This window comes from Synchiropus splendidus, chromosome 14 (assembly GCF_027744825.2).
Source record: "Synchiropus splendidus isolate RoL2022-P1 chromosome 14, RoL_Sspl_1.0, whole genome shotgun sequence".
Lineage (NCBI taxonomy): Eukaryota > Metazoa > Chordata > Actinopteri > Syngnathiformes > Callionymidae > Synchiropus > Synchiropus splendidus.
In genome coordinates this window covers 13077143-13101624 of record NC_071347.1, presented here as the reverse complement: position 1 = coordinate 13101624, position 24482 = coordinate 13077143, and the positions used below count along the sequence as shown (strand labels likewise).

At 41.9% G+C, this 24482-nt stretch overlaps 2 protein-coding genes across 4 annotated transcripts; both read left to right on the top strand.

The window, feature by feature from the left end:
* The first annotated feature begins 1830 nt into the window (after positions 1-1830).
* On the top strand, positions 1831-14294 carry th (tyrosine hydroxylase). Of its 2 annotated transcripts, XM_053885318.1 has the most exons (14): positions 1831-1930; positions 8845-8941; positions 9333-9536; positions 9853-10027; positions 10105-10193; positions 10281-10348; positions 10441-10491; positions 10945-11090; positions 11145-11280; positions 12346-12415; positions 12484-12540; positions 12601-12696; positions 12763-12896; positions 13620-14294. In XM_053885318.1, exons 2-14 carry the CDS (start codon positions 8858-8860, stop codon positions 13777-13779), a joined length of 1470 nt encoding a protein of 489 aa, XP_053741293.1. In that variant the 5' UTR covers positions 1831-1930; positions 8845-8857; the 3' UTR covers positions 13780-14294. The 2 variants fall into 2 exon arrangements, with proteins under 2 accessions (XP_053741293.1, XP_053741294.1); XM_053885319.1 differs by lacking the exon at positions 1831-1930 and having other exon boundaries at positions 8790-8941; positions 10459-10491.
* A 2036-nt stretch (positions 14295-16330) lies between these two features.
* igf2b (insulin-like growth factor 2b) lies at positions 16331-22261 on the top strand. Of its 2 annotated transcripts, none has more exons than XM_053885751.1 (4): positions 16331-16556; positions 17217-17367; positions 18440-18621; positions 19836-22259. In XM_053885751.1, exons 1-4 carry the CDS (start codon positions 16482-16484, stop codon positions 20073-20075), a joined length of 648 nt encoding a protein of 215 aa, XP_053741726.1. In that variant the 5' UTR covers positions 16331-16481; the 3' UTR covers positions 20076-22259. The 2 variants fall into 2 exon arrangements, with proteins under 2 accessions (XP_053741726.1, XP_053741725.1); XM_053885750.1 differs by lacking the exon at positions 16331-16556 and adding an exon at positions 16634-17109 and having other exon boundaries at positions 19836-22261.
* Positions 22262-24482: the final 2221 nt, after the last annotated feature.

Below are 24482 nucleotides of genomic sequence, written 5' to 3'. Positions count from 1 at the left end.
TCATTTTCACTCCATTCTCCAACCTGGTCTGTTCCGTCAAGTGCCCATGTGGCGAACTTCAATTCCGTGAGCCGTGGTCATGTACATGTCATGTTATTCTAGTGTTTCTTTTAGGATTCTACTGTTGAAAAAGCATAAAACCACCATCATTCTGATGTACTTTCATGTCATGAGTGGTGCTGCTGCTTTCTTCTTGTTATGTTCTCACTTTGTTTTATCACCTGATCAGATTTCTGGCTGAGAGGATGAGCTTCTTGTTCGGTGGCGAGGCAGAATCTTGATGCAACTTGCACCACAGACATTATGATCAGCAGCATTTTGACCTTTAGGTTTGGGATATGAAATGAAAAATACTTAAGATTATAAGTTGTGAGGTGAAGATGAGAGTGAAGACAGGGTGGAAAGGACGAAGTGAAATGGAAGGTTAACAAGATGGCTGTGAGGTCGGCCATGATGCTGGGTTCAAAACCTAAAGACTGGAAGTAGAGTTAAAAGTGTCAGAGTTGAAGATACACATGCTTTTAATGACAGTGACTCAGTCAAACAAGACCAGTTTATATTCTGGTTTGCTCGTCCGACAAGCATCTGTGACGTCTCCGGTTGTGGAAATAAATAATTGGCTAAAAACAAAATCTCCAATGATTAACCTCCGTTGACATTTCCCACATTGATCATTCAATTTCCGAGGCATTGATCGGTTGAATGTGAAAACGGCAGCTCTGGAGTGAGAGTCATTACCAGCGTGTCAATCATTCTTGCATAGTTTTTTAAAAAAAATCCCTCAGATTCTCAGATATTTTGTGTGATATTTTCCGATCGCACACCCACGCGCCTCAGAGATAAACGAAAACAACACCATGGAAGGAGATATCACGATAGCCCCTTGTGTTTTTCTGCCAATTGAACACGCTGCAGCTGCGCATCTCCTGGGCTCATTCCACTGGGGTATTGGTTTTGTGAATGAAGTGGTCAAACTCACAGATGGCACTATTGATGTGACCGGAAGGAGAGGACACTGGCTACGACTCATCCTGGCCTTGCATCCTTTGTCGTCTATTAAGCTGCTCCTATTCTAACGCATGGGTAATGGCCTATCTGTACACCATAATCAGACAGACACACACGAACGCACTGACGGCAAAAAAAAGCAAAAAAGGACTCAAGTGCAAACACAGTCGGCAGCCACATCGACACAGCTGCAGCCATTATTCACAAAAAAGGAGGTTTTGATTTAGACTCGCAATGCGCTTTAAAGTGTGATTTATTTTCATCCTCAACAAAGAACACTTTAATCACAACCTGCCATCTTTCTGCCTTTCTTACTCTGCTTCCATAAATAAACACTTCAGAACAGCAAAAATGTCTCTGTTTCGTGGGGAGTGTTACGTAGTACACCTTGGCAGAATACAAATGGCTGTGTCCACTCTATAATCTAGGCATCACGGTTTTGGCACGACAGTTGTGTATTTAATCTCGACAGTTAAGGATGCTCAGAGGACATTTCTACTTTTGAGTTTCTCGCTACATTAATCCAATAATGCTCGGTGTTTAAATGGCGAGGCTGTGTGCGACATCAAATACGGAATCAGATTTACAACAGATTTACAGCATCTTCGTATTTATTATACTGTGTATCCGTTACTAGTATTTACTCAGGCCTCACGTTGTATCACATTTTACATTTTTCAATTTAAATTATTTATGTTCATTTTGTCCGTATTTCTGTACGTTTTTCACAAAGGTTACGGACAAAAATGGAACAGTACCACCAGAAACCGTGGGGGGCAGTGTTGCTGCTGCTACCCTATACGTAGCTCCAATGAGACATGAAGAAGACATAACAATGGCAGAAATTTGCGGTCCTCCAGTCGCGATTTAGTTAGCCAACATCTCCCACAACGCTGCCTCTGTTTCCTCTTTTGTGCTAGAGGTACGTCATCAATACTTCTTCCACATGTTGGTTTTGGATGTTGTTCTTGTCATACATTTTTGACTCTGGGCTGCTCCCCCTGGTGGACATATTGGTGAAAAGCAATACCAACACAAAGAAGGCATGGAAATACGGATCAGTGACGGTAACAATTTTGTACTTAAAGGGAGCATAAATGGGCCTTTAGGCAGCATCCAGCTTGGAGCAACCGCAGTCCTTTCTGTGTGGAGCATCTGTGTTCTACCCACGATGCTGGATTTACTCTGTACACTCTGGTTTCCTCCCACTTTCCAAAAGCAAACAGAAGCTGAGTACTCTAAATTGTCTGTAGAGTATTGGAGAAGTCCCTCTCCTCTTGTCCAAAGTAACTGGGACAGGCTCCGGCCCTCTGTCACCCCCATATGGGAACAAGTGGTTGAAGATAAATAAATCTATAAAACCAACACATTTCATAAATGTGTTGGTCTGTGGGTGTGGTGGAATAGTGGCCTGTCCCCCACTTTTTGCTTCAGCCCCTCACCATTACAGGGATTAGCAGAAATGAGTAAACAACATTTCATGTGCACCGAAACACCTACTAGAATTTGCATTAGTGGTGCACAGTCCATAAACTCTATTCACACACTAACATTAGAACTATCAAAAATATATTCTGAACAAAACGATGATGATGATACGGAGGAGGAGGATGAGAAGTTTTATAAATGTAAACAAACTGATCCCAGCCATTTACTTTTGTGTTTTTCAAACAGCAAACCTCAGTCCACGCCTCTTTGATGTGAGTCACTAACACAATGTTTGAGTCTCATTTAAATAATCGGCTTAAGTCCCACCGGACGATGTAGACTGGGTTGCATAAGTGCCAGGCAACACCTGCGATGAGCTTTATCTGAGGCTCCTCTTGGCTGGACAACCATCACGCTGCAGCAGGGGCCCCGGGCTGGAGGCTGACAGGGGCCCATTAAGAAAAGGTAAATCTAATTTGGAGCTCTCTTCAGCTGCAGCGCTGCTGTGTCGCTGCTGGAGGGCGGGAACACAATATTACAAGGTGATTTTGTTGGTTCTGAAATAAAATGGTTGGGCGAGCTGTTAACTTAGAGCATTTATGTCAGGGCACATGAGAGCAAGGGAGAACATGCTGAGTCAGGGAGATTGGTTATAGCACACTACACACCACAAAACAATACTACTACGAAACTATTTATTATTCAATAAAAAAATAAAATAAAAATAAAAATAAAAATAAAAATAAAAATAAAAATAAAAATAAAAATAAAAATAAAAATAAAAATAAAAATATCCTTCTTTAAATTGTGACCCGGGTGCAATTCCCTGTACCAAATAAGATGCATTCCATTTCATAGATTTATTTCAAAGCATTTTCCAGTCTGTAGTCTGGTCGACTGATCATTTGCTAGCACTTGATGTAAAGAATACATTTAATTATGCGGTTAGATTTGATATCATTTATGATCCTATTGACTCAAAATCATGTCTGAATAGTGAGAAATATTTAGAACCTTGGGTGACGTGTGCACTAGCCGTGTCAGTGTGCTCTGACTAGACATATATAACTGATAGCAACTGTCTCGATTCTGGTTCTCTGAGAAGAGTTTGACTTATGCTTAGACTTTGACAGGCTTCCTAGATATTTTCTGAGTCAAATATTCCTTGTGGAATGAGTCAAAGTTTTGTTACAAGAATTGTATTTCATATTTTCTTGACATTTGCTCTCCAGAGGGGACGAATGGAAGCCCCGCTGGGGAGATCTAGCATGGCACCAACAGCGTTTTTGAAGCCAGCGAAGCTGTGACATTTAACTTGCTGGTGGAAATGAGTGATAAAGACAAAAGCATGTGTCGCTTTGGGTGTGAATAATGTTTCAAAGTGGAGACCTTTAACAGCAAATGAATCTTCAGCCGCATCAATATCTTGGCCTTTTCAAGATATGAAAGAAAGAAAAATAAAGGGGATTCAAATGAAATGTTTATCAGTCAACAGGACTCTGATCGTGAATTGAGGTCAAGTCACCCTGGTGGACGTGTGTGTTTGTGTCACGCAGCTAGTAATGGCCCACGGTGGCACCAGGTTGACAAGCATCAGCTGACACGGACCATTGAGCATCACTCGCTGACACTCGCCCACTTTATGCAGACGCTGTCAAATTACACGGAAGTAGTGGAGGAGTCTTTTGTGTGATGAGTCATTCCACTTGGCAGCTGTAGTTTGGAAAAGACAGAACAACAAACAACTGCAGTTGTTGGGTGAAGATGCAGGGATGTTTGGAGAGAAGAAGAGACGAAGGAACATTTTGATTTGGCATCACACACAGCGTCCAGCAGCCAGAGACACAATCTTTAGCTTTAAGCTTTATAAAATCCACATTTCTGCTGTCCAGCCCTGCAGCATTTTGAGTAATACATATAAATTCACTGAAGTCAAAATGAACAAAGAGGCCACCAACTTTTCCTGAAACATTTTTTTACCCTATGTTATTGCTCACTATTGCACTTACTATTGCAAATTTTACTTTATCTATATGATGAAATTCCTTGTTTAACATTTGAGCTAATGCTGACTGGCGTAGCTTTCCAGCACTCGCTTGCACAACACACACACAAACAGATACAGCCCTAGCCAGAAGGACAGTGGTCTCACCACGCAGAACGGATGGATGGATGGATGGATGGATGGACGGTTGGACGGACAGACAGATTGATGGACGGATGGATGATGCACAGACAGACAGAAAAAAACCTTTAAGGTGTTTCCATTATATTGTCCAACCCCTGTATCTGTCTGTCTGTTTGTCTGTGTATCATCCATCCATCCATCCAACCATCCAGCAATCCATCCATCTGTCTGTCCATCCATCCGTCCATCCATCCATCCATCCTGTAGATAGGTAGATTCAGACTTCCAACCTGCAGTTCCCTGGTGTATGAGTGAGTGGTCCTCATGCATGAGTCAGGCGAGCACAGGTGAGCTGTGACATTCAGCTCAGAGACGTGTGGACGTGGTTGCGAGTGACGGCCCAGCTGCTCTGGTTTACTACAATTAGGCTGTCTGCATTCACACAATTGAGCCAGGAAAAGACCCACAATAATGATGCTGCCACCGAATCAATACATAATTGTAATAATTATCATTCGGCTGTCATTTGTAGTCAAGACGACTGGTTGAAAAAAAAAAGGAGGTGGAATTGGATAAACAGTGAGTGGGATTTTTGACAATAGGTGAGGCTTGCACTTGGTGGGAATAATGAGGAGGGACAGAGAGGTGAGGATGAGTCAACCGGTGGCCATTCCAGTGGAGGCCTCAGCTCCCAGGTCCAGTTCTATTCCAGGTCTTTAAGGTAGCTCTGAAAGTTTTTATAAGTATTTCTTGATCATGATCATTTCGAAAAATTGAAATTCATTTTATTATAAGGAAAAAAAATAAATAAATAAAGGATTTTCAAAATTCTACTATTACTACCATTAATGCTGCTGCTGCTACTACGACTACTACTACCATGACTACTACTACTGCTGCTACTAATAATAACTGTGTATCACAACAACAATAACAACAATAATAATAACAATACTAACTGTGTAGACAGCTAACTATTACTACTACTACTACTACTACTATTACTGCTACAACTACTACTACTACTACTAATAATAATAATAATAACAATAATAACTGTGTATCACAACAACAATAACAATAATACACTAACTGTGTAGACAGCTAACTATTACTACTACTACTGCTACTACTACTACTGCTAATAATAATAATAATAACATTAATCATCATCAACAACATCAAACAACACTAATAACAATAATAATATAATAATAATAACAACAACAATAAGAATAATAGTAGTAACAACAATAATCATTGCATAAGATCCTAACTACTACTACTACTATAACTCATCAAAGTCCACTATGAAGCATATTTACAGTTGAAGTGTATCAAAAATCAAATGTAGGAACAAGTAAAATTGGGAAAGAAAAAGAAAAATGGTCAAAACAAATTGACTGAGAAGGTGTTGCATAGAAACAAAAACAGAATGTGTGAAATGAGTTTTAAAAAAATGCATGGAAAATGTGAAATTACTAAAATTGCACAAGTGCAGGCTGGAAAACGGCTTTTTCGATGTGAAAATCATAGCTATAAGTGAATTGAATTCATAATAGTTGACTAGACTTCTCTGATGTTTAAACCTTTCCACTGAAACTGAGGCCAATTACGGAGCGAAGAGGGTCGGAATGAAGTCACTTTATCAGGCGGATCACATCGGCCACCGAGGCTCGACTGGATTGGATTGTGCAAAACCCCACCAACACAACACAGGCACAGATAAAGAGAGAACATGGCCGTTTCTTTAACTCAGCAACAGCATCATCAAGTGGATTTGTTCCGCTTTCGGCTCAGGACTTTGGTGTTTAACACAATTTGGTCCTGATGTAAAGCACCCACAGGCCACTGGAGATAAAGAGATTACCAGGAGACCTCTGGTCACATGCTGCCACAGCAGCAACCCCACTAAAGGGTGCAGGGAAGGTAAATGGGCTTCTGCCTGACTCTTCCCCCAACTGATGATGCAGGGTGGAAATGCTAGAGATCAGTGCTGTGGCCTCGGGCCAACACTGCTGCTGCTGCTGCTGCTGAATGAAAGTCGGCGGAGAAATAAAGAAAAGCGACAATAAGACAGGACCCACCTTTGCCCTTGTGTTTTGCTTCCCTCCGTCGCAACAACTTGCAACACATTTATTGAAAGGTCAAGTAGAATGAGACTTTAAAAATAGATTTAATAAAGAGAGTATCTTTAAATGGCTGTCAGAGGAGGGATGGAAGAATCTTCTTTTCATCAGACTAACTCCACTTCTCTCAACAACAAAGGTGAGGCGATTCAGCAGAGCAAAGACCCGACAATCACAGTGACAATTTTGATATTGTATAATTTTTATAATTGTCTTAAAACTAAATAAAAAATAACATAGTAAGGAAGGTCAAAGAATAAGGTGCGCAGAGAAAGATGGGATGTCATTGCCAGGTTGAGGACGTGATCCTTGCCTAGGTGGAGGAGCATCTTGTTCTCGAATGATGAGTAAGAACATGCCGTACTGAAACAGGTGAACCGAAAAGCAAGGCTCTAGATTAAAGCAGTCGAAAAGGGTTTTCTCTGCAGACAGACAGACAGACAGACAGACGGCTGGACTCATTATTGAGGTGCCCAAGGCATGTGCAACCAGCAGGTAGCCCCCAGGCAGATGCTGAAAAGATACTTTCTAAGAGATTTCTTGGTATTTCCAGAGAAGAACTGGGCTCTAGAGAGACAGAGGTCTGGGCTTCTTTACTTCTGCTGCTGCCACCTTGACCTGACCGTGAATAAAAGGAAGAAATGAATGAATCACAGCAAGTTATTCAACATCAATTCTTCATCAATCTGCTTAGAAAAAACACAGTATTTTAGTGTGAAGATGACATGGCCAACATATTCCTAACATGCATCTCCTTCTGCTTACACACCCTCACCAAAATGTTGATGAGTTGGGTCTTAAAATAATTGTTATAGTGGCCGTTTTACAGGCAAACTTAAAAGGTGAGCAGTGGCCAGTTGCCTGACATTTATTCGGACGACGAAGCAACTAACTACCAACTGTTTCTTCACTCATGTTTGTTGTTCATGTGCTTCCCAAAACAATACTGAACAATTGTGATAAGGAGTTTGGTGTTGATTTCATGAATCTCAAAAGAGGATTTATGTTTGGTTTTGTTAAGGAATAGCTGTCATGATGACTCATGAACACGTGCTTCATGTTTGTACGCAGAACTCCTCTCACAGCATTCTGAAGTTTTGTTCTTGATATCATTGGAAATAAGAGGAGATTTAATTCTTCAACCGCTGCAGTGCATTATGGGGTTTAGCCTGTCTGTTTTCATCATGGCAATGAGTTCGGATCAGTTTAACAAACTATAGCTAGTGAAACAACAATCATACAACACAAAACTATGATGAGAACATCTCGTGGGACGTTGGTTCACAAATGAATGCAACACTAATTTAATGTGCATATTCATATCTTGGCCAACTTGAAAAGCAATTGTTGAGCTTTAAGTAGACGGAGAGAGAGAGTCTTTTGTATCAGGCTCAAAAGTGAGAGGAGAGAGTTAAAAAAACAAAACAAAAAAAAAACAATTAAAACAGAGATAAGAATTGTAAATTTGACCTCAAAGAATGAGGAGACAGAATTCTCTATCATCATATTAAGACTGTTAGTGCCAGTGATGCAACAAAACAGCCTAAAACTTGCTTAAAAATAGGTTAATGGTCCTCGAATCGCTCTGAAAAACATAAGAAAAAGGTGCTCTAAACTGAATCCAGTTATCCATGTGGTCAAAATCAAAAGTAAATTCTGCAAACTGTAAGCATCCTTTGAGTTTTTTTTTTTCAAACGTTCCATGTCATATAACATGGATCCCAGTCATCTTACCGTCTTTACCGTCTTTCCATGTTAAAAAACACAATTGTATTGCACAACAGAGAAATTTTGACCATAGAATCAAAGTTAAATTCACTTGATAGTTTGTCTTCTTCCGCTCAGAGAGGTGAATGTAGGTTTAAATGACGCAGAAATCCATATTACATTTACTTCAATCAGAGTGCTTTTTTTTACTGTCCATCATAAAAGCGTCATTAAACACAACGGTCATATTGCGATTCCAGAAAGGTCTGCGCTGGAGATGTGCGTTGATTGATTCGAGTGGAATTATCGTCTTTGACGTCACGGGCTGTGAACAAATTACCTTATAAAACCAGGATCGTGTCCAAAGGAGCGAAACCGCAGAAGCACAGTGGAGCCCGAGTGGTCCTGAGACCACCTTAAACACCATATTTCTCCTCTGTTTAGGAAAGACCCGACGATGCCTCTGTCCAGCAGCTCCACCTCATCCACCAAGAGCATCCGCCGCGCGGCGTCTGAGCTGGAAAGATCTGATTCCACTACGGTAAACTCAGTAATATTCACTAGTGTTTAACGCTCTTGAATTGCTCCAGTACCTTGATAGTTGACAGCTATGGATTTTCTAAATTTGCATTGCGAACTGGTGCAAAAGAGCGGCCGACTAACCGGTGAATTACGATTACGCACACGATGATTTGGGTAGAAGAAAATAATTAGAGTTTATTTATGGTCCAATGTAAAAATACCTATAAATCCCTTTACAAAGTTATGTTTTACTGATTTTGAAACGTGTTTTTACTCCCTATGCGTTCATAATAATACGGTAATGTGCGTGCGTAATGGTGAAATGGTACCTGTTGATTGACTTGTGACTCTGTATCTGGACAAATAGCAGTTATACTGATTCAGCGACATTTTTTATTTCTCCCCAACAGTCTCAAAGGTTCCTGGGGAGGCGGCAGAGTTTGATCGACGACGCGCGCAAAGAGAGAGAAGCGGCTGCAGCAGCGGCAGAAGCTGCGGAAGCAAGCGAGCAGATAGTGTTTGACGAAGACGATGGAAAAGCGCTGCTCAACATCTTCTTCACCCTGAGGAACTCCAAGAGCCCCGCTCTGTCACGAGCACTCAAAGTTTTCGAGGTGGGAAACCAACATTATTATTATTATTATTATTATTATTATTATTATTATTATTATTATTACAGAAACAATGTGTATATTTTAATGTTGCACATATTTCCGTACAAATAATGAATATATTTTATTTTATTCTAGCTGTGATCTGGAAAATAATATGTTGATAAACTAAACTAAATCTTTTAAATCCTATATTTAAAAAATGTATATATAAATATTAAAAATGCCACCATGACACAACGCTATAATCGTGTCGACAATCATTCTCATGATGGAAATGTCTTGAAGTTTAAATACAGAATTACATTCTTCGTTTCAGACATTTGAAGCCAAGATCCATCATCTGGAGACACGACCCAGCAGGAAGACCAAGGACAACCTGGAGAGCCTGGAGTACTTTGTCCGCTGCGAGGTTCACCTCTCTGACGTCCGCACCCTCATCGGCTCCATCAAGAGAAACGCAGAAGAAGTTAAAACCACCAAAGAAGTGCAATGTAAAATCTGTTCCTCTCTTAACAGTCGCAAATATGAATCTCCTCATTGAGTTTTGATCCTTTTGTCCAAACTATAGTTCACTGGTTTCCAAAGAAGATTGCGGATTTGGACAGATGTCACCATCTCAACACAAAATTTGATCCAGACTTGGATCAAGAGCATCCAGTAAGTGGCGACTTATATGGTAACAGTAAGCATTCTTTTTTTTTTTTTTTTTTTTTAAATGTGATCAAAGTGATTTGATTTGGGCAGGGATTCACAGACCCCGTCTACAGACAGAGGAGGAAGATGATTGGCGACATCGCCTTCAGATACAGACAGTGAGACACAAGCTTTTTGACTGATAGCATTAAAGAAAACTGGAAAAAATCATTCCACTTCGGCTAATATGACTGTACACTCGTCCTTACAGCGGTGAATCTATTCCCAGAGTGGAGTACACAGAGGAGGAGATCGGCACATGGTAAAAGACTCTTCAATACATTTGCTCTTCTGTGACTCTTAGCTTTGTTGTGGCTGATAAATGAAGCTACTTCTCATTCATTGTTGGAGTAAAAGGTTTGAGAAGGAACAATCTCTCTTGAAGTGCACTTCAGTTATGTTTTGAGGATGTTGCATCATTTTTGTTCTGCGTGAAGGCGGGGTGGTGGATTGTGGGAAAGATAAAACATCTTGTGTAATTACACAATCATAATCATGACGACAAGTTTTGTGATGCATATTTAATTGGTTAATGTTTGTAATAAATAAATAAATAAATTATATATATATATATATATATATATATATATATATATATATATATATATATATGTGTGTGTGTGTGTGTGTGTGTGTGTGTGTGTGTGTGTGTGTGTGTAAGGAAAAACCTGCAGTGTATAGAATAGACCAAGCTCAGCTTTGCGTATTTCTACAGGCGAGAGGTCTACTCCACCTTGCGGGACTTGTACTGCACTCATGCCTGCACCGAGTACTACGAGGCCTTCTGTCTACTGGAGAGACACTGCGGCTACAGCCCCAACAACATTCCCCAACTGGAGGATGTTTCCCGTTTCCTCAAAGGTAGATGACAAACTGAGGCTGCTGGTGAAAACACTAATAACTCTGTTCACACAGAACGAACCGGCTTCCTGCTACGTCCAGTTGCTGGTCTGCTGTCTGCACGGGATTTCCTGGCCAGTCTCGCCTTCCGAGTATTCCAGTGCACCCAGTACATCAGACACGCCTCCTCTCCTATGCATTCTCCGGAGCCGTGAGTTGTCTTTATCTTGTGATAATAGTGAAATGCTTTTTTTCATTCAATTGTTAATTATTATTTAAATGTATTTAAAAGGATTTTTAATGGTAACTTTACTGTATGTCACGACTAAATCCTTTTTTTGACTTTATTTATTTTCCTCTGGTTTTAAACATAATAATAATAATAATAATAATAAAATAATAATAATAATAATAATAATAATAATATAATAATAATAATAATAATAATAATAATAATAATAATAATAATAATAATAATAATAACAATAATAATTTGTATGGTATATGGTATGGTGTTTGGTATATTGTTGTGATATACCAAAACATTGAATTTACATGCACAGTAATATATCACAGAATCATGTTTTAAAATTAGAATTCACTGAAAGATTGGTATGTCAGTATTGTATCTTTTTATTCCTATTTTTTTTATATATATACATTATTTATTGAAATGATTTTAAGTAACATTTAAGGCATTTATTTGGGACTTATTTTTAAACTTCTTTTGATTTAAATTTAAACTTCAATTGAAATTCAAATTTTGTTAGAATTTTTATTTTTTAAATTTTGTTCTTAATTGTTTTCACTCATATTTCTTGGATGTAAAAATTATGTGTCTATCTTAAATTCTGCGTTTCACTAATATCATTAAAAAATAAAAATAATAACATAATGACATAATAATAATAACAATTTGACGCAAGACCATAAACAGACCTATCTCTTTATCTGTTCATTACATTATCTTATGGCGCCTACGCGGGTTTCCTCCAGATACACCAGTTCCCTCCCACGGTTAAAAAGAAAATACTGAGGTCAAATGGTCACCAGTGGTGGCTGGTCAATAGGGGGCGCTGGGGCACTGCCTCACACCTCGTGGTACCTGCAGAAAGCCACAGGGTGCATTTATTCATTCTTTTAAAGGAACATTTTATTTATTATATATTATTAGATACAATATATATATTATGATAATTTTTAATTCATTATCATGACTGTTTTATAAGCGATCAGAAACAGTAAAAGCCAAATCATTTTTCGCCTCCCTCTGCAGTGACTGTGTTCACGAACTTCTTGGACACGTTCCCATGTTGGCTGACCGAACCTTTGCTCAGTTTTCACAGGTAAGCCAAATGAAAAAAAAAAAAAAGAAAAAAGAAATTCAAAGCATATTTTACTTCTGACTCTGCAGAACCTTGGCCTGGCATCACTGGGAGCTTCAGATGAAGACATTGAGAAGCTGTCAACAGTAAGGAATGTTGGTGTCGAAACAGGCTCATGACACTGACGGTTTCATCTCCTCCAACAGCTCTACTGGTTCACCGTGGAGTACGGCTTATGCAAACAGAACGGTGAGGTTCGCGCCTATGGTGCCGGACTTCTCTCCTCCTTCGGAGAGCTTGTGGTAGGTTTGTTTGCTTGAAGACTACACGGGACTTTTTTTTGAGAACATCTCTCCGCTTCATTCCAGCACTCGCTGTCTGATGAGCCGGAGACAAGAGAGTTTGACCCCGAGGCAGCTGCGGTGCAACCCTATCAGGACCAGACTTATCAGCCTGTTTACTTTGTTTCTGAGAGCTTTTCAGATGCCAAAGAGAAATTCAGGTGCTCGCCTGCATGCTTTCTTATCTTCCTCCACCTCACAACATGCAGAGGCAGAGTAGCAGAAGAAGCAGCAGAGGGGAGGGGTCATTGAAGGACAAGGTCAGAGAACAGCCAACCAACCCCTGAAGCCACAGAAATTGTTGGGTCAGCCGCTGCAGCCAGAAACAGCTGTTATTACCGCCGTCTTTCTTACCCCGGCAAAACTGTGCCGTTGTATTTGGCAAACAGATCAAATGTTGCTCTGCCAGCAAGTAGCTTTGCTGCGTGTTTGGACAGCATTCGGGCTGAAGTTGGTCCCATGACGCGCCTGACACTTCGGCTGAGAAAATATGGGCCAGACGTCCTGAATGAAATCCATAAATGTATGTTAAAGAGTGAAATACCATTGTGATTTAGGCGTGGCTGGCTTCTTGTGGTGCTGATCTCCACAGAATAATACATTGAAGGTTTCATGTGCATATGTCAGATCAGGCTACATCCGTGAGAACCTTTGCAAGCGTCAGGCTCCTGCCAAGTCCAAATATTTTGGAAGGAATACTTTAAGTAACAGTATGTGAAATATAATGACATTTTGTGGGCTTCTTCAACGTCTGTGGGCTGAGTTATGAGGACAATTCATCACAGTATTAGACAGTAAAACACGTGAACTCATTACTCTTCGCTGCTTGACCGAATGCAGTTGTCAAGATAAACGCGAAAATGAGTTTGTTCTGTCTCGTTCAGGACGTACGTTGCTGAAATTAAGCGCCCGTTTTCGGTGAGGTACGACCCGCTGACCAGCAGCATCGAGGTTCTGGACAACCCGCTGAAGATCCAAGGATGTCTGGAGAGCGTGAAGGACGAGCTGAAGATGCTGACCGACGCGCTCGGTGTTATATCATGAGACAAAGCTTCCCGTCCTTGGCTTCTCCTCCTCAGTGCTCGTGTGACAAGATGCGTGTGCTTTTTGTGCTGTACTTCCACGCTGTTTGTAATGGGGTGTCATCTGTCGTGACCCGGCGAACGCAACTTAGCAACCTCAACATCCATGATGACGTTTCCAAAGACGGCGAGAGTCGAACCATTTGTGAACTAAAGGAAGTTATGAACATGGTATTCAACGTGGCCCAGTGCTGCGATCGGATTTCACCTGCTTAATCTTCCCATCAGAAAAACACACTTCTTCCTAAATGAACCGAGTCATACCATACAGCCGTATGAAGAGTAATACTCCACTCATATCGCTATAGTCATGTACAAATCGCTAAATCTAAGATGACTTTATTTATTGTCTGGTTTGGCTCAAACCGGCAAAAGCTTTATTTTTGTGAAGTCAATGTGTTTATCTGTGTCTTCGTCGAATTAAATATATAAACAAATGATGTGAAGCGCAAAAGACTTCATGACGACAAATAAAGATTGACTGACTCACCTTATGTTCTGATTTATTGCTTTTAAAATAGCGTTTTTGGAGGAGGTGATTGATATGAGAGGTGACGTGGGTGGTTGTTACGTCTGTGATTGATCACTCATGAATGATGCGTGACTCATGACTCAAAAACTAGTCCTCTGTAACTCAAAAGAGAATGTGTCTTCCTGCTTTACAGACTCAAGTAAATAAATAATAAAAATAAACTTTCCAAAAAATCACACATTATAAGTGGAAATATTAAAAATAATTTTGAATGGTGAGCGCATTGTTTTTGATGGCGAATTCATGTATTCTTGCATATAATAATAAACATTTCAAAAACATGGGAATTGATTTAACAATTCATAAGTGAACCAATAATTCATATTTCATATTGAAAAACGATGAGAGAACCAGATAAATGAACAACCGAAATGATTCTGGTTCAGCTAAATTCTGAAGGGAGAATATAATAAGAAACGTTACATGAAATAACGTGTGAATTCAACAACAGTGTGACATGAAGGGTGAATAATAGGAATAAAATTCCATATTATGAGGAAAACAAGTTTCATATCAACAGATTCCACAGCTGAGGACTTACATTACAGTTAAAATTTAGGTTTGAAGTATTGAATAAAATAAAAATATTTCAGTGTAAATAAAAATGGCATTATTGTTTTAATGTTTGTTTGGACATTGTAATCAAATGGGCCAAAAAGCTGCGGTTGAAGGACCACGTACATGTTTTGTTCATGTTTCACGAAATGTTGATCAACGTGAAATTGAAATTTGGAACGATTTTTCTTTTAATTTATTATTTAACATTTTTTCATAACTTTTTGAATGTAAAATGGCCTTTTTTTAAACTGTTGTCCACAACAAAAATCAACTTAATCTACTTTTTTTTACTTTTAAACCATGAACATTTTGACAATAGTCTTTATTTACTTGTTTACGTGGTTCATGTATGAACGCTGAGCATTTTATTTGCGTCCATTCTGAAAAATAATTTCTGTTTTCAAATTATTTTTGAGCCTCCTGTTTAGCGATTTGAATGGTGAAGAAAAAAATAGTAATTGTACTCACATATTTATTTTGAAATATAATAATTAAAACAATACAATAATATAATCATTCTTTATGCCACACACAACTTCTTGACTTCAAAAAAACTCACTTTGAATTCACAGCCTCTCAGAAAGAGTGTGTCAGTGTTGCTCTGATTGTTCTTGACCCAAGTTTAATGGAGCCTCAAAGGCCAAGCTTTCTGATCGTTTGCTAAACAGGGGTCCTGTGGGTCAGGTCAAAGGTCAGGCTGTCAGCTTTCGGGCCACTCATCGTGTGAAAGCTGCGAGACAAACAAAGTGAAATTCTATCAACGCCCGCTAGATGTCAGTGTGAGAATACGCGCTCGAGCTGCAGGCGATAAACTTATATAATGGAAACGACAGAAAATACTCTAGAAGTCAAACAAACTTTGTGTTTACGTGCCCAAGATCGGAGTGTGTCTAAATATGAGAGGACTGGATGAACTTTCTCGAACTATTTCGCTTATGTTGTCAGTGAATACAGCAGAATGAAACTTCCATTTACTTTTTTTTCTTTCATTCCACACTCCTCCTTGATGCCGCGCTGACTGCGACCCAACTGTATGACATCACATATTTCTACAGCCTCTTTCACCCATGTCCTGCTCCGTCCTCCACCTCCTGCTCGTGATCAGGCAGGATATCCTCAGTCATCAGTCGCTTCAAGCTCCTGCAGACCCTGCTGACCCTGGTGACTCCACTCGCAGGAGGGAGACCTCGACCACACACGCTAAACTGACTGGGACTCCAGCGCGCGTCAGAGCGCATACTTCTCCTCACATCTCCACGCTTCATCATCTCGATATTTTCCAACCTGAAGCACTCTACAAAACGGTCCACGGGCCATATTTTAGCAGCCACGGAGAAGAGAAGGAGGAGCGAGGGGTGGGGTGCGGATCTAAAGGGGCGTGTTTTGCTATAAAACGCTCCTCACTGAAGCGCCGTGTCTGTCGGCCGGTCCTTACGACAGCCTCTCACACATATCATCTCTATAGCCTAACCAACTGGGGAATTCTACTCACCTGCAATCATCCGACCAAAAGAACTAACCACACTCTTTTTTTGTTTTTAATTAAAAAAAAAAAAATAACACTGCTGTCTGAAATGGAGACCCAGCAAAGACACGGACCCCACTCATTTTGCCTCACCTGCTGGAGAACAGAGAGCAGCAGAATGAAGGTAACCAGTGGCTGCAAAGTGTTTGAAACTCCTGTCGTGACGCGAGGACGCGCCAAGAAATCGCTTTCTTTTTTTGGGGGCTGCACAGCAAATGCTCTGCGCATCAGTATCAGATCATTTACTGGATCTATCTTAATTGCATGCAAAGTCCAGAGCGCGTGACTTACCGGGACAGGTGTGCAACAGGTGTCCAGCTAGAGATATGAAGCGCATTTATTAATTTTTTTAATTTTTGTTTAAGTTCCTGCGTCAGCTGGATGGCTCGCAGGAACAGCTGGGCTGGCTGCCGGCAGACAGGGGGCGGTAGGTCCGAGGGTCAGTGAGCTCATTACAGCGTAAGCAAAGGGGGGAATAATTGCTGAGTCTGGCTTTTCTGATAGTTAACTATCGAGCAACCGGTCTTGCAACTTTTTGGGGGGAGTTGTGTAAGAGGAGACACAGATACTGACTCTCGTTTTCCTTCAGAATAAGCACTTCTGCCGTCGGGCTTAGTCCAAGTGCGCATTACGCACCAGCAGCCTGGGATCTGCCTTTTGTTACATGTCTGGAGCAAGTGCGTAAAAGTGGATGCGTGTCCGCATTTTTTCGTCGTGTTTTCAAGCGCTCTGCCTCGGTGGGAGCGTTTGGTTTTGACTGTCATTGTGTGGTGTCTGTCTGCAGGTGACGAAAATGTCCTCGTCCATCCGCGCGCTGCTGTTTGCACTGGCGCTGTCTCTCTGCGTGCTGGAAGTGGCCTCGGCGGAGACGCTGTGCGGGGGGGAGCTGGTGGACGCGCTGCAGTTCGTGTGTGAAGACAGAGGATTTTATTTCAGTGAGTCCATTTCAATCGCACTTCCCCCCTTTTATCCATTTCAGCGCGCGTCATTCCTTAAAAGCGCACATCCAGCTGAGGGACCTGCTACATGTCTGCACCGTAGTAGTCCACCTCTCACTGCATATTAAAGGGACAGACAACTCCAAGCGCTACAAAGAGCCACTTGTTTAGCACATACCAGTCACCCCAACACCAGTATTGCACACCAGGTTGTCAGTCTCAAGAGAAAAGATCACACTTGTCTCTATTGTCGTGATGGGAAATCACAGCGGAGCCTTATGTGTAAGCATTGTGGCAGCTGCTAATCCTCCAATGGATAAGCTTCTGTTTCACTGGCTTCTCCTCTTCCATATCTCACCTTTCCTTCTCATTCCAAGACACTCGTCTTATCCGCGGGGTCGATTAGTAATCCCTCACTTCTTCTCACCTTTGACATCCGGGGGAGACGGCAGGCTGGAGGCGAGAGACTTTCCATGTTTTGACACCGAGCTCCTCGCCTCCTTTTAAATGCAACACAATCTTTTCATTTCAGCCCAGTGTGTTTGGCACCGGACTTCAAACAATGTTGTTATTGATCGCTCCGTGTTTCCCCTCTTCCTACCCACCTCCCTCCCCAGGTCCTTCTTCAGTGTCCCCTTTCTCTCCTGTTTTTACTCTCTGGATTTGCATTCTTCTCCTGTGTGTTGACCCTCACACACCCTCTCCCTGCACTCATCCCCCGGTCTAACTGTTTTCTCTGCCCCTCCTCGTCCTCTTTATCTTTGCTGACTCGACAAAGGACAAGGTCACATAAGAATTTCCATTTTATGTATTTGCTCTTGGCCCGGCTCTGTCTGAGAGCTTAGTTGTCTGTCTCCTTGTTTACTTGTGTATTCACTCATTAAGGGACTTCCGGATAGTCCTAATCAGATTATCCTCTACAAACAAAAAGATTTGTTGCAGTTGGTCATAGATTTCCTTTTATCCTCTTTGTTTGGGTGGTGTGATTGTAGAAATAATCCCGCAAAAACAACCTCGATTCATTTCTGATGTTGTGCTCCCCTCTGTTGTTCCTCCTGTTTCCTCGCAGGTAGACCCACTATCAGGGGTAACAGCCGTCGCACCCAAAACCGTGGGATCGTAGAAGAGTGCTGTTTCACTAGCTGCGACCTCAACCTGCTGGAACAGTACTGTGCCAAACCAGCCAAGTCTGAGAGAGACGTGTCGGCCACCTCTCTACAGGTCATACCAGTGATGCCTCCGCTAAAACAGGTAAAGACGCCATGGGAAACGTTCAATTCCCACTCGCTATCTGCTTCTCATCTGGACGCCATGTCTCGCCCCTATAACCCGACACCGGGTACAGACTGACCCGAGCAAGTAGACCGGTTTATCTAGAAATACGGTGACTGGTAAGCACTTACCTGTCGCCTGAAGTGCTGACCATTGCGGAAAGCACAAGTCGTATTCCGGTGGAGGCAAAGTCACAGTGTGTGTGTGTGTGTGTGTGTGCGTGTGGGAGAAAAAGACAGCCTGTCAGCCTGCTAGTCCAGAACTAAACAGTGTGTTCTGTGTGATTATTAGTCACGGAACAGCAGGCTCTCAGAAGCTGGGACATATTTTCATCTCCAAAACACCTTAGTTGAAGTCCTCTGAAGGGGTGACGTTGAATCATTGAGCAACGCTTTAGTGACGTGAGCGCCACCGGACGTTAACTCATCATTTTATTTAAAAGAAAAAAGGGCTTCTCGCATGACTCTGGTGTTCTTTAAACTGGCGGCCCGGTGAGATCCAGCTCAACACATGGTAATCTTGGCTGGACACGCCTGACTCGCAGCCCTCCAAACCTTCTTGACATAATGAAGGTGGCGCTCTTGCCGGCCCCACTGGCAGCTCCATGAAATTAATACGCGGAGGTTGAAAGTGTCGGACCCCCCTGTGTAAGACGCTAAAAAAAGAGTCTTCTAGGGAATTAGTCAGGACATGTCTGTGGTCCGGCCCAGGGAGAGGAGAGTTGATGAGTACAGCCTGATCTCGGGGCCAGCTGTTCTTCTGCTATTGAGCAGGGTGGCAGTGAATGAAGGGGGGATAAACACTCTTCAAGTGTCCCGACCAAAACAAGCCATTCACTGAGAGGACTGGCCACTCTCACAGGGCTCCGCCGCCTGCTAACAGCTCTGGCTCTGAGGCGCTGAGTCGCTTTGGGACATGACAATGCGTGCATTGTCAGCAAGGGTGGTTTGGGCGACCGACAACGTGCTCCTCATATTTATATGGGGACGGGTGGCCGCCCTTTCCCTTTTGGCGGCCGACGCTGAATTAAGCACTTGTTGATAGCTTCTCTCGGTCAAGGAAACCAAAACAAGGAGCGGCGGAGGGCGAGACCACTTTGTTATGACGCTGTCGCTGGTGACAGCGGATTGTCGGCGGACGGCTCGGTATCTGATGACGCCTTCCCTCCTGACTCCGTCTCTCCTCCTCTGTAGGAAGTCCCCAGGAAGCCACATGTGACGATGAAGTATTCCAAATACGACGCGTGGCAGAAGAGGGCGGCCCAGCGGCTCCGGAGGGGTGTCCCCGCCATCCTGAGGGCCAAGAAGTTCCGAAGGCAAGCTGAACAGATCAAAGCGAAAGAGCAAGCCATCTTCCACAGGCCCCTGATCAGCCTGCCCAGCAAACTGCCTCCTGTCTTGCTCACCACAGACAGCTATGTCAACCACAAGTGAGCCCGCTGCCAGCCCTTTGCACAGACAAGATTTTGGAGGGAGAAAAAAAAAAGACTAGGGGATTATAGCTTTGTCTCTGACGTCATTTCTGTGGCAGTCCTCTTTGACCTCCCCAGCCCTGTCCGAGCTCACCAATCCCACCCCCCCACCTCCATCTCATCCACTTCTTCTTGACCCTGTGCCCCTTTTCTAATGCCCCCTCCGCCCCCTCCAAACCTCAAACACTCTTCTCTGGCACACAGCCATGCCTTCACATTCTTCCTGTCTGAACTTTTTTGCTCCCTCTCTCTTTCAGCCACTGACACAAAAGGCACAAACACAAACGATGAACAAAAAGTTAACAATTTGGCTGAACGCAATTCAGGTGGATCCTTCAGGAAGAGAGTTAAAAAGGAAGGAAGAAGATGAAAGGGATCTGAGGTTCGCAAGTGTCAAGAGGACACCCAGCGGAATGTTTTTTGTCCTTGTGGAAAACAACTGAGAGAGAAGAGCAGCTTGCATTAAAGAATCCATTCCACGTCATTTTTTTTTGTTTTTCCGAGGCGAAAGAAAATCTCTGTTAGTCTTTTTCTTATTAGTTTGCACCTCTACCTATAAAGGGACTTCCACACTGTAAGGAATTATTTTGTAAAATTAGATTCCTGTTCCAGCACCTTTTGATCACAAACAAAAAGCAGAGATGAGTCTGCAAAATTGCACATTGCCACGGATTACGTCAAAGTAAAGAAAAAAAAATGGCACTATTTTTTTATGAACAATGAACGTGTAGCTTAAAAATGTCATGGTGCTAGCTTTGGGAATGGACTCAAAGAAGAGGTTGAAATGCACGTTTTTTTTTTTTTTTTTTCCTTTGAATGAATATTGAAACTTTCCGTTTTAAGGAAAGTGTGACTTTTTGAAAATAAGGAAAACATGGATTTGGGAGCTCCTGGCAGTGGCAATGTAAAGGGGGATGTGTCGGTGAGAGAATATCTGGGCTCAGCTCACAGCGAGGGCTGCTCATTGCTAAATCGCCAGCAAACTTGGCAAAAAAAAGTGGGGGACCCAAGAACCAGCCCCTGCTCCTCCTAGTCCCTCCAAGGCTGCCGGGCACATGGAGCGTTTTAGGGACTCACCGGACATATTGGACTGCAAGGACTGGGACACTTCTTCAGTTCTGAGACAATGCTTCCTGTTTTCCATGGCTTTGCGGACTGCTCTGACAGGAAGTACCATCGCATGGACAAGTGGGATACTGATAATTATATTTTATTTTGTCTCTTTTTCCTGTTTTCTTTTCATATCAATGTTTTAATGAGAAAAAAAAGGAAAACCCTGTCAGTTTCTGGTACCGTGACATTCCTGTTCTTTCAAGTTAGGCATTTTCTTTTTGGGTTATAGTTCTATGATGTTATTTTACAGTTCTAAAGAAAGGCACAACATTTTTGATTCAAAGGGAAAAAAACAGCAATAATGTCAACTAACATTTTATTTTTAATGTATATCAGTAGTATTCACATGCTTTTGCCTGAAAACAAATACTTGAATATATATATACATCTATATATATATAAATATATATATAAATATAGATATATAATTAGTTTCCAGGGACGTTGTGTTATTTTCCTTTAGTCTGAGCTGTATCTTGCGTAATGAGCCGCCAAGCTTTTTTGTTTGTTTGTTGAAATATAAATAAGGGCACTGTATAAAGGCATTATTTATTTTGTTATAAAATATATTTGAAAATTGGTCCAAATAATATACGAAGCACTGATGCTCAGCTGACGGAATTATTTTGTATGATCTCTGTTTTCCAATTGGAGTTTTAAGGCTTTTTGTAGATGCTTTGTACCAAAAAATAATGTCTTTTTTTTCCCTCTCTGTTTGCCATAGCTACTTTAAATTAATATTTTAACAGCAGCATAGCCTGGATTGCTTCAGTATGTAATGTCACAGAAATAGGCACATACTCTGAATATGGTGATCTGCATGGACTTTCCGGAAACCTGTCGGGGGTTATCTGTGAAACAGGAAGTATCATTGAGTGATTTTATTATTGGAAGAATAACTGTTGTTGAACATTGATTGTACTCTACCCACTATGTTCTGAAGCCACTTTAGTATTGATGGCAGGGGAATGATGAGTCCTTCATTAAATCATGTCTTTGTAATTCTGCATGGTGTCCAATGATATTCCACTCAGCTCTGACGTGCCAAGCCCAATGGGTCATCCATCCATCCATATACCTTTCTATCTATCTATCTGTCTGTCTGTCTGTCTGTCTGTCTGTCCGTCCGTCCGTCCGTCCGCCCGCCCGCCCGCCCGTCCGTCCGTCCGTCCGTCCGTCCATCCATCCATCCATCTATCTATCTATCTATTTATCTATCTATCTTTCTGTCTGTCTGTCTGTCTATCTGTCTGTCTGTCCATCCATCCATCCATCCATCCATCTATCTATCTATCTATCTATCTATCTATCTATCTATCTATCTATCTATCTATCTATCTATCTATCTATCCATCCATCTATCTATCTATCTATCTATTTATCTATCTATCTATCTATCTGTCTGTCTGTCTGTCTATCTGTCTGTCTGCCCGTCCGTCCATCCATCCATCCATCCATCCATCTATCTATCTATCTATCCCTCCATCCATCCATCCATCCATCTATCTATCCATCCATTTTCAGCTCAGACACTCCACTCCTACTGGACCTCTTAAGTCGACAATTACAAACAGATAGCCGCGTTCACTGAAGGTGATAATTTGGTGTCCAGCTGAGGTTGACCTGACGTACAACTGACCACTATGATACATCTCTCTGGGAAACTGTTAATGTCCATGTCACCGACTGGTAAACATCGTCCTTGTCAGATGACCCGACAGAAGGACGCTCACATTTTAATGATCTGCTGTTGAGTTTTATTCTCTATTCTTTCATTCATGATCTTGCTTAGTCTCTCGCTGGACCCTGTCCCAGCTACACGGGGTTGGAGCCAGGGTCCAGTATTATTATTATTCCTTGCACGACTGCAGTCGACACTCATCCTACTTTCAAGTTATGAATGTTCATTGAAGAACTTACTGTTCCAAAAGTTTTCTTTGGTTGACAACTTGAACGTGTGTGATGTAAAGTTTCCCATGAGGCATTCTCTTTAAGCTGGTTATACGTTTTGTGTCGTGTGAATAATTCATGGCATCTCAAAGCTGTATGGTTACATCCAGTTTTATTTTTATCCCTTACTTTTCCGACACAATGTTTTGTAGCAGCTTGCCGCGCTAAACTTGACCTGACATACCCAAGGGTGCACCCGTCCATCCATCCACCACAGCGGCGGTTTCCGAACTCCTGAAGCGAGCTTAACTCACTCACCTCAGAAACCTCCAAATTATGTCATGTCTTTCCCAAAAGCACCACTTCTGTTTTATCAAACACGCACAAGACGCCTGCTTGGTACACGTTCGGTATAGTACTTTTATAAGTGGCGGGGTTATCTAGGTACATGAGAGTTTATTTGAGGCGCTCAAGCTTCAAAAGGCTTGAACTTAATAGCCAGTAGTGGAGGAATACAACTTTTGTTCAGCTTTAGTAAAAAAATTCAGCTTAACAGTGATGAGATGCACATGTGTTGCTTCTGGGAAAGTGAAGAAGCTTATTCGGCTGAAGCGGTCGAGGAGCCCATGTTCTGCGTTTTATGGTCATAAATTGCTCAATTAAATCACCTCTGCCTGTCTCATGAAACCTTATTGCCCCACTAAGGAGGCCTTCCCCGCATAAAGAGGGGAAAACACTCAGCTGGAAGTGTTTGCAAAAAAAAAAAAAAAGTAAGAAAAACATTTTTTAACGCTGGAACAAGTTCGTGCAAAGTCATGAATGTGGCGTACTCGCATGCAAACGAATGCAGTTGGCCTATTTCGTTTCGTTCTGCAACTGTCTTTCTGCACCACTAAAATGTGCTCGCCTCACTGCTGAATGCATTTTTAATGCATTTTCTCACAAAACACTGGCTTTAAAACTCTTTCTAACTTGCTGATGTGTGTCAGTTTTCCGCGCTCACTCAGAGTGTCTCCCCAGTTTATCGTCCACTCTCTCTGGATAGTGGTGACCAGTGGCGGTTTTGGCAACTCTCAGGTTCAAAATGCTCAATCGTGTGTTGCGCTACATGTCGGCCTTCTTTCACTAACTTTATGTCCCCGGGTGTATCAACAGCCGGGTCAGTCGTGTGGTCACCTACAGTGTAGCAACCACGATTGGACTGTATAGGCATGAAGGTGGAACGACAAAGTACATAGAGAGAGGAGGGAGCAAGAAAAAGGAAAACTGCAGAAACTGGACCAATATTTTGTCCGTCACGCTGATTCCGACACGCCAACTTTGATGGCACATTCGGGGAGCCAGAATACCAGTTATAATGGCCACA

What these genes read in the sequence shown, in the direction of transcription:
- th (XM_053885318.1), top strand. Translation starts at nt 8,858, where the DNA reads ATGCCTCTGTCCAGCAGCTCCACCTCATCCACCAAGAGCATCCGCCGC. An exon ending in ATCGCCTTCAGATACAGACA is followed by an intron (nt 10,349 to 10,440) that starts GTGAGACACAAG and finishes TCGTCCTTACAG; the next exon opens with CGGTGAATCTATTCCCAGAG. An exon ending in GAGGAGGAGATCGGCACATG is followed by an intron (nt 10,492 to 10,944) that starts GTAAAAGACTCT and finishes GTATTTCTACAG; the next exon opens with GCGAGAGGTCTACTCCACCT.
- igf2b (XM_053885751.1), top strand. Translation starts at nt 16,482, where the DNA reads ATGGAGACCCAGCAAAGACACGGACCCCACTCATTTTGCCTCACCTGC. An exon ending in CAGAGAGCAGCAGAATGAAG is followed by an intron (nt 16,557 to 17,216) that starts GTAACCAGTGGC and finishes GTCTGTCTGCAG; the next exon opens with GTGACGAAAATGTCCTCGTC. An exon ending in AGACAGAGGATTTTATTTCA is followed by an intron (nt 17,368 to 18,439) that starts GTGAGTCCATTT and finishes GTTTCCTCGCAG; the next exon opens with GTAGACCCACTATCAGGGGT.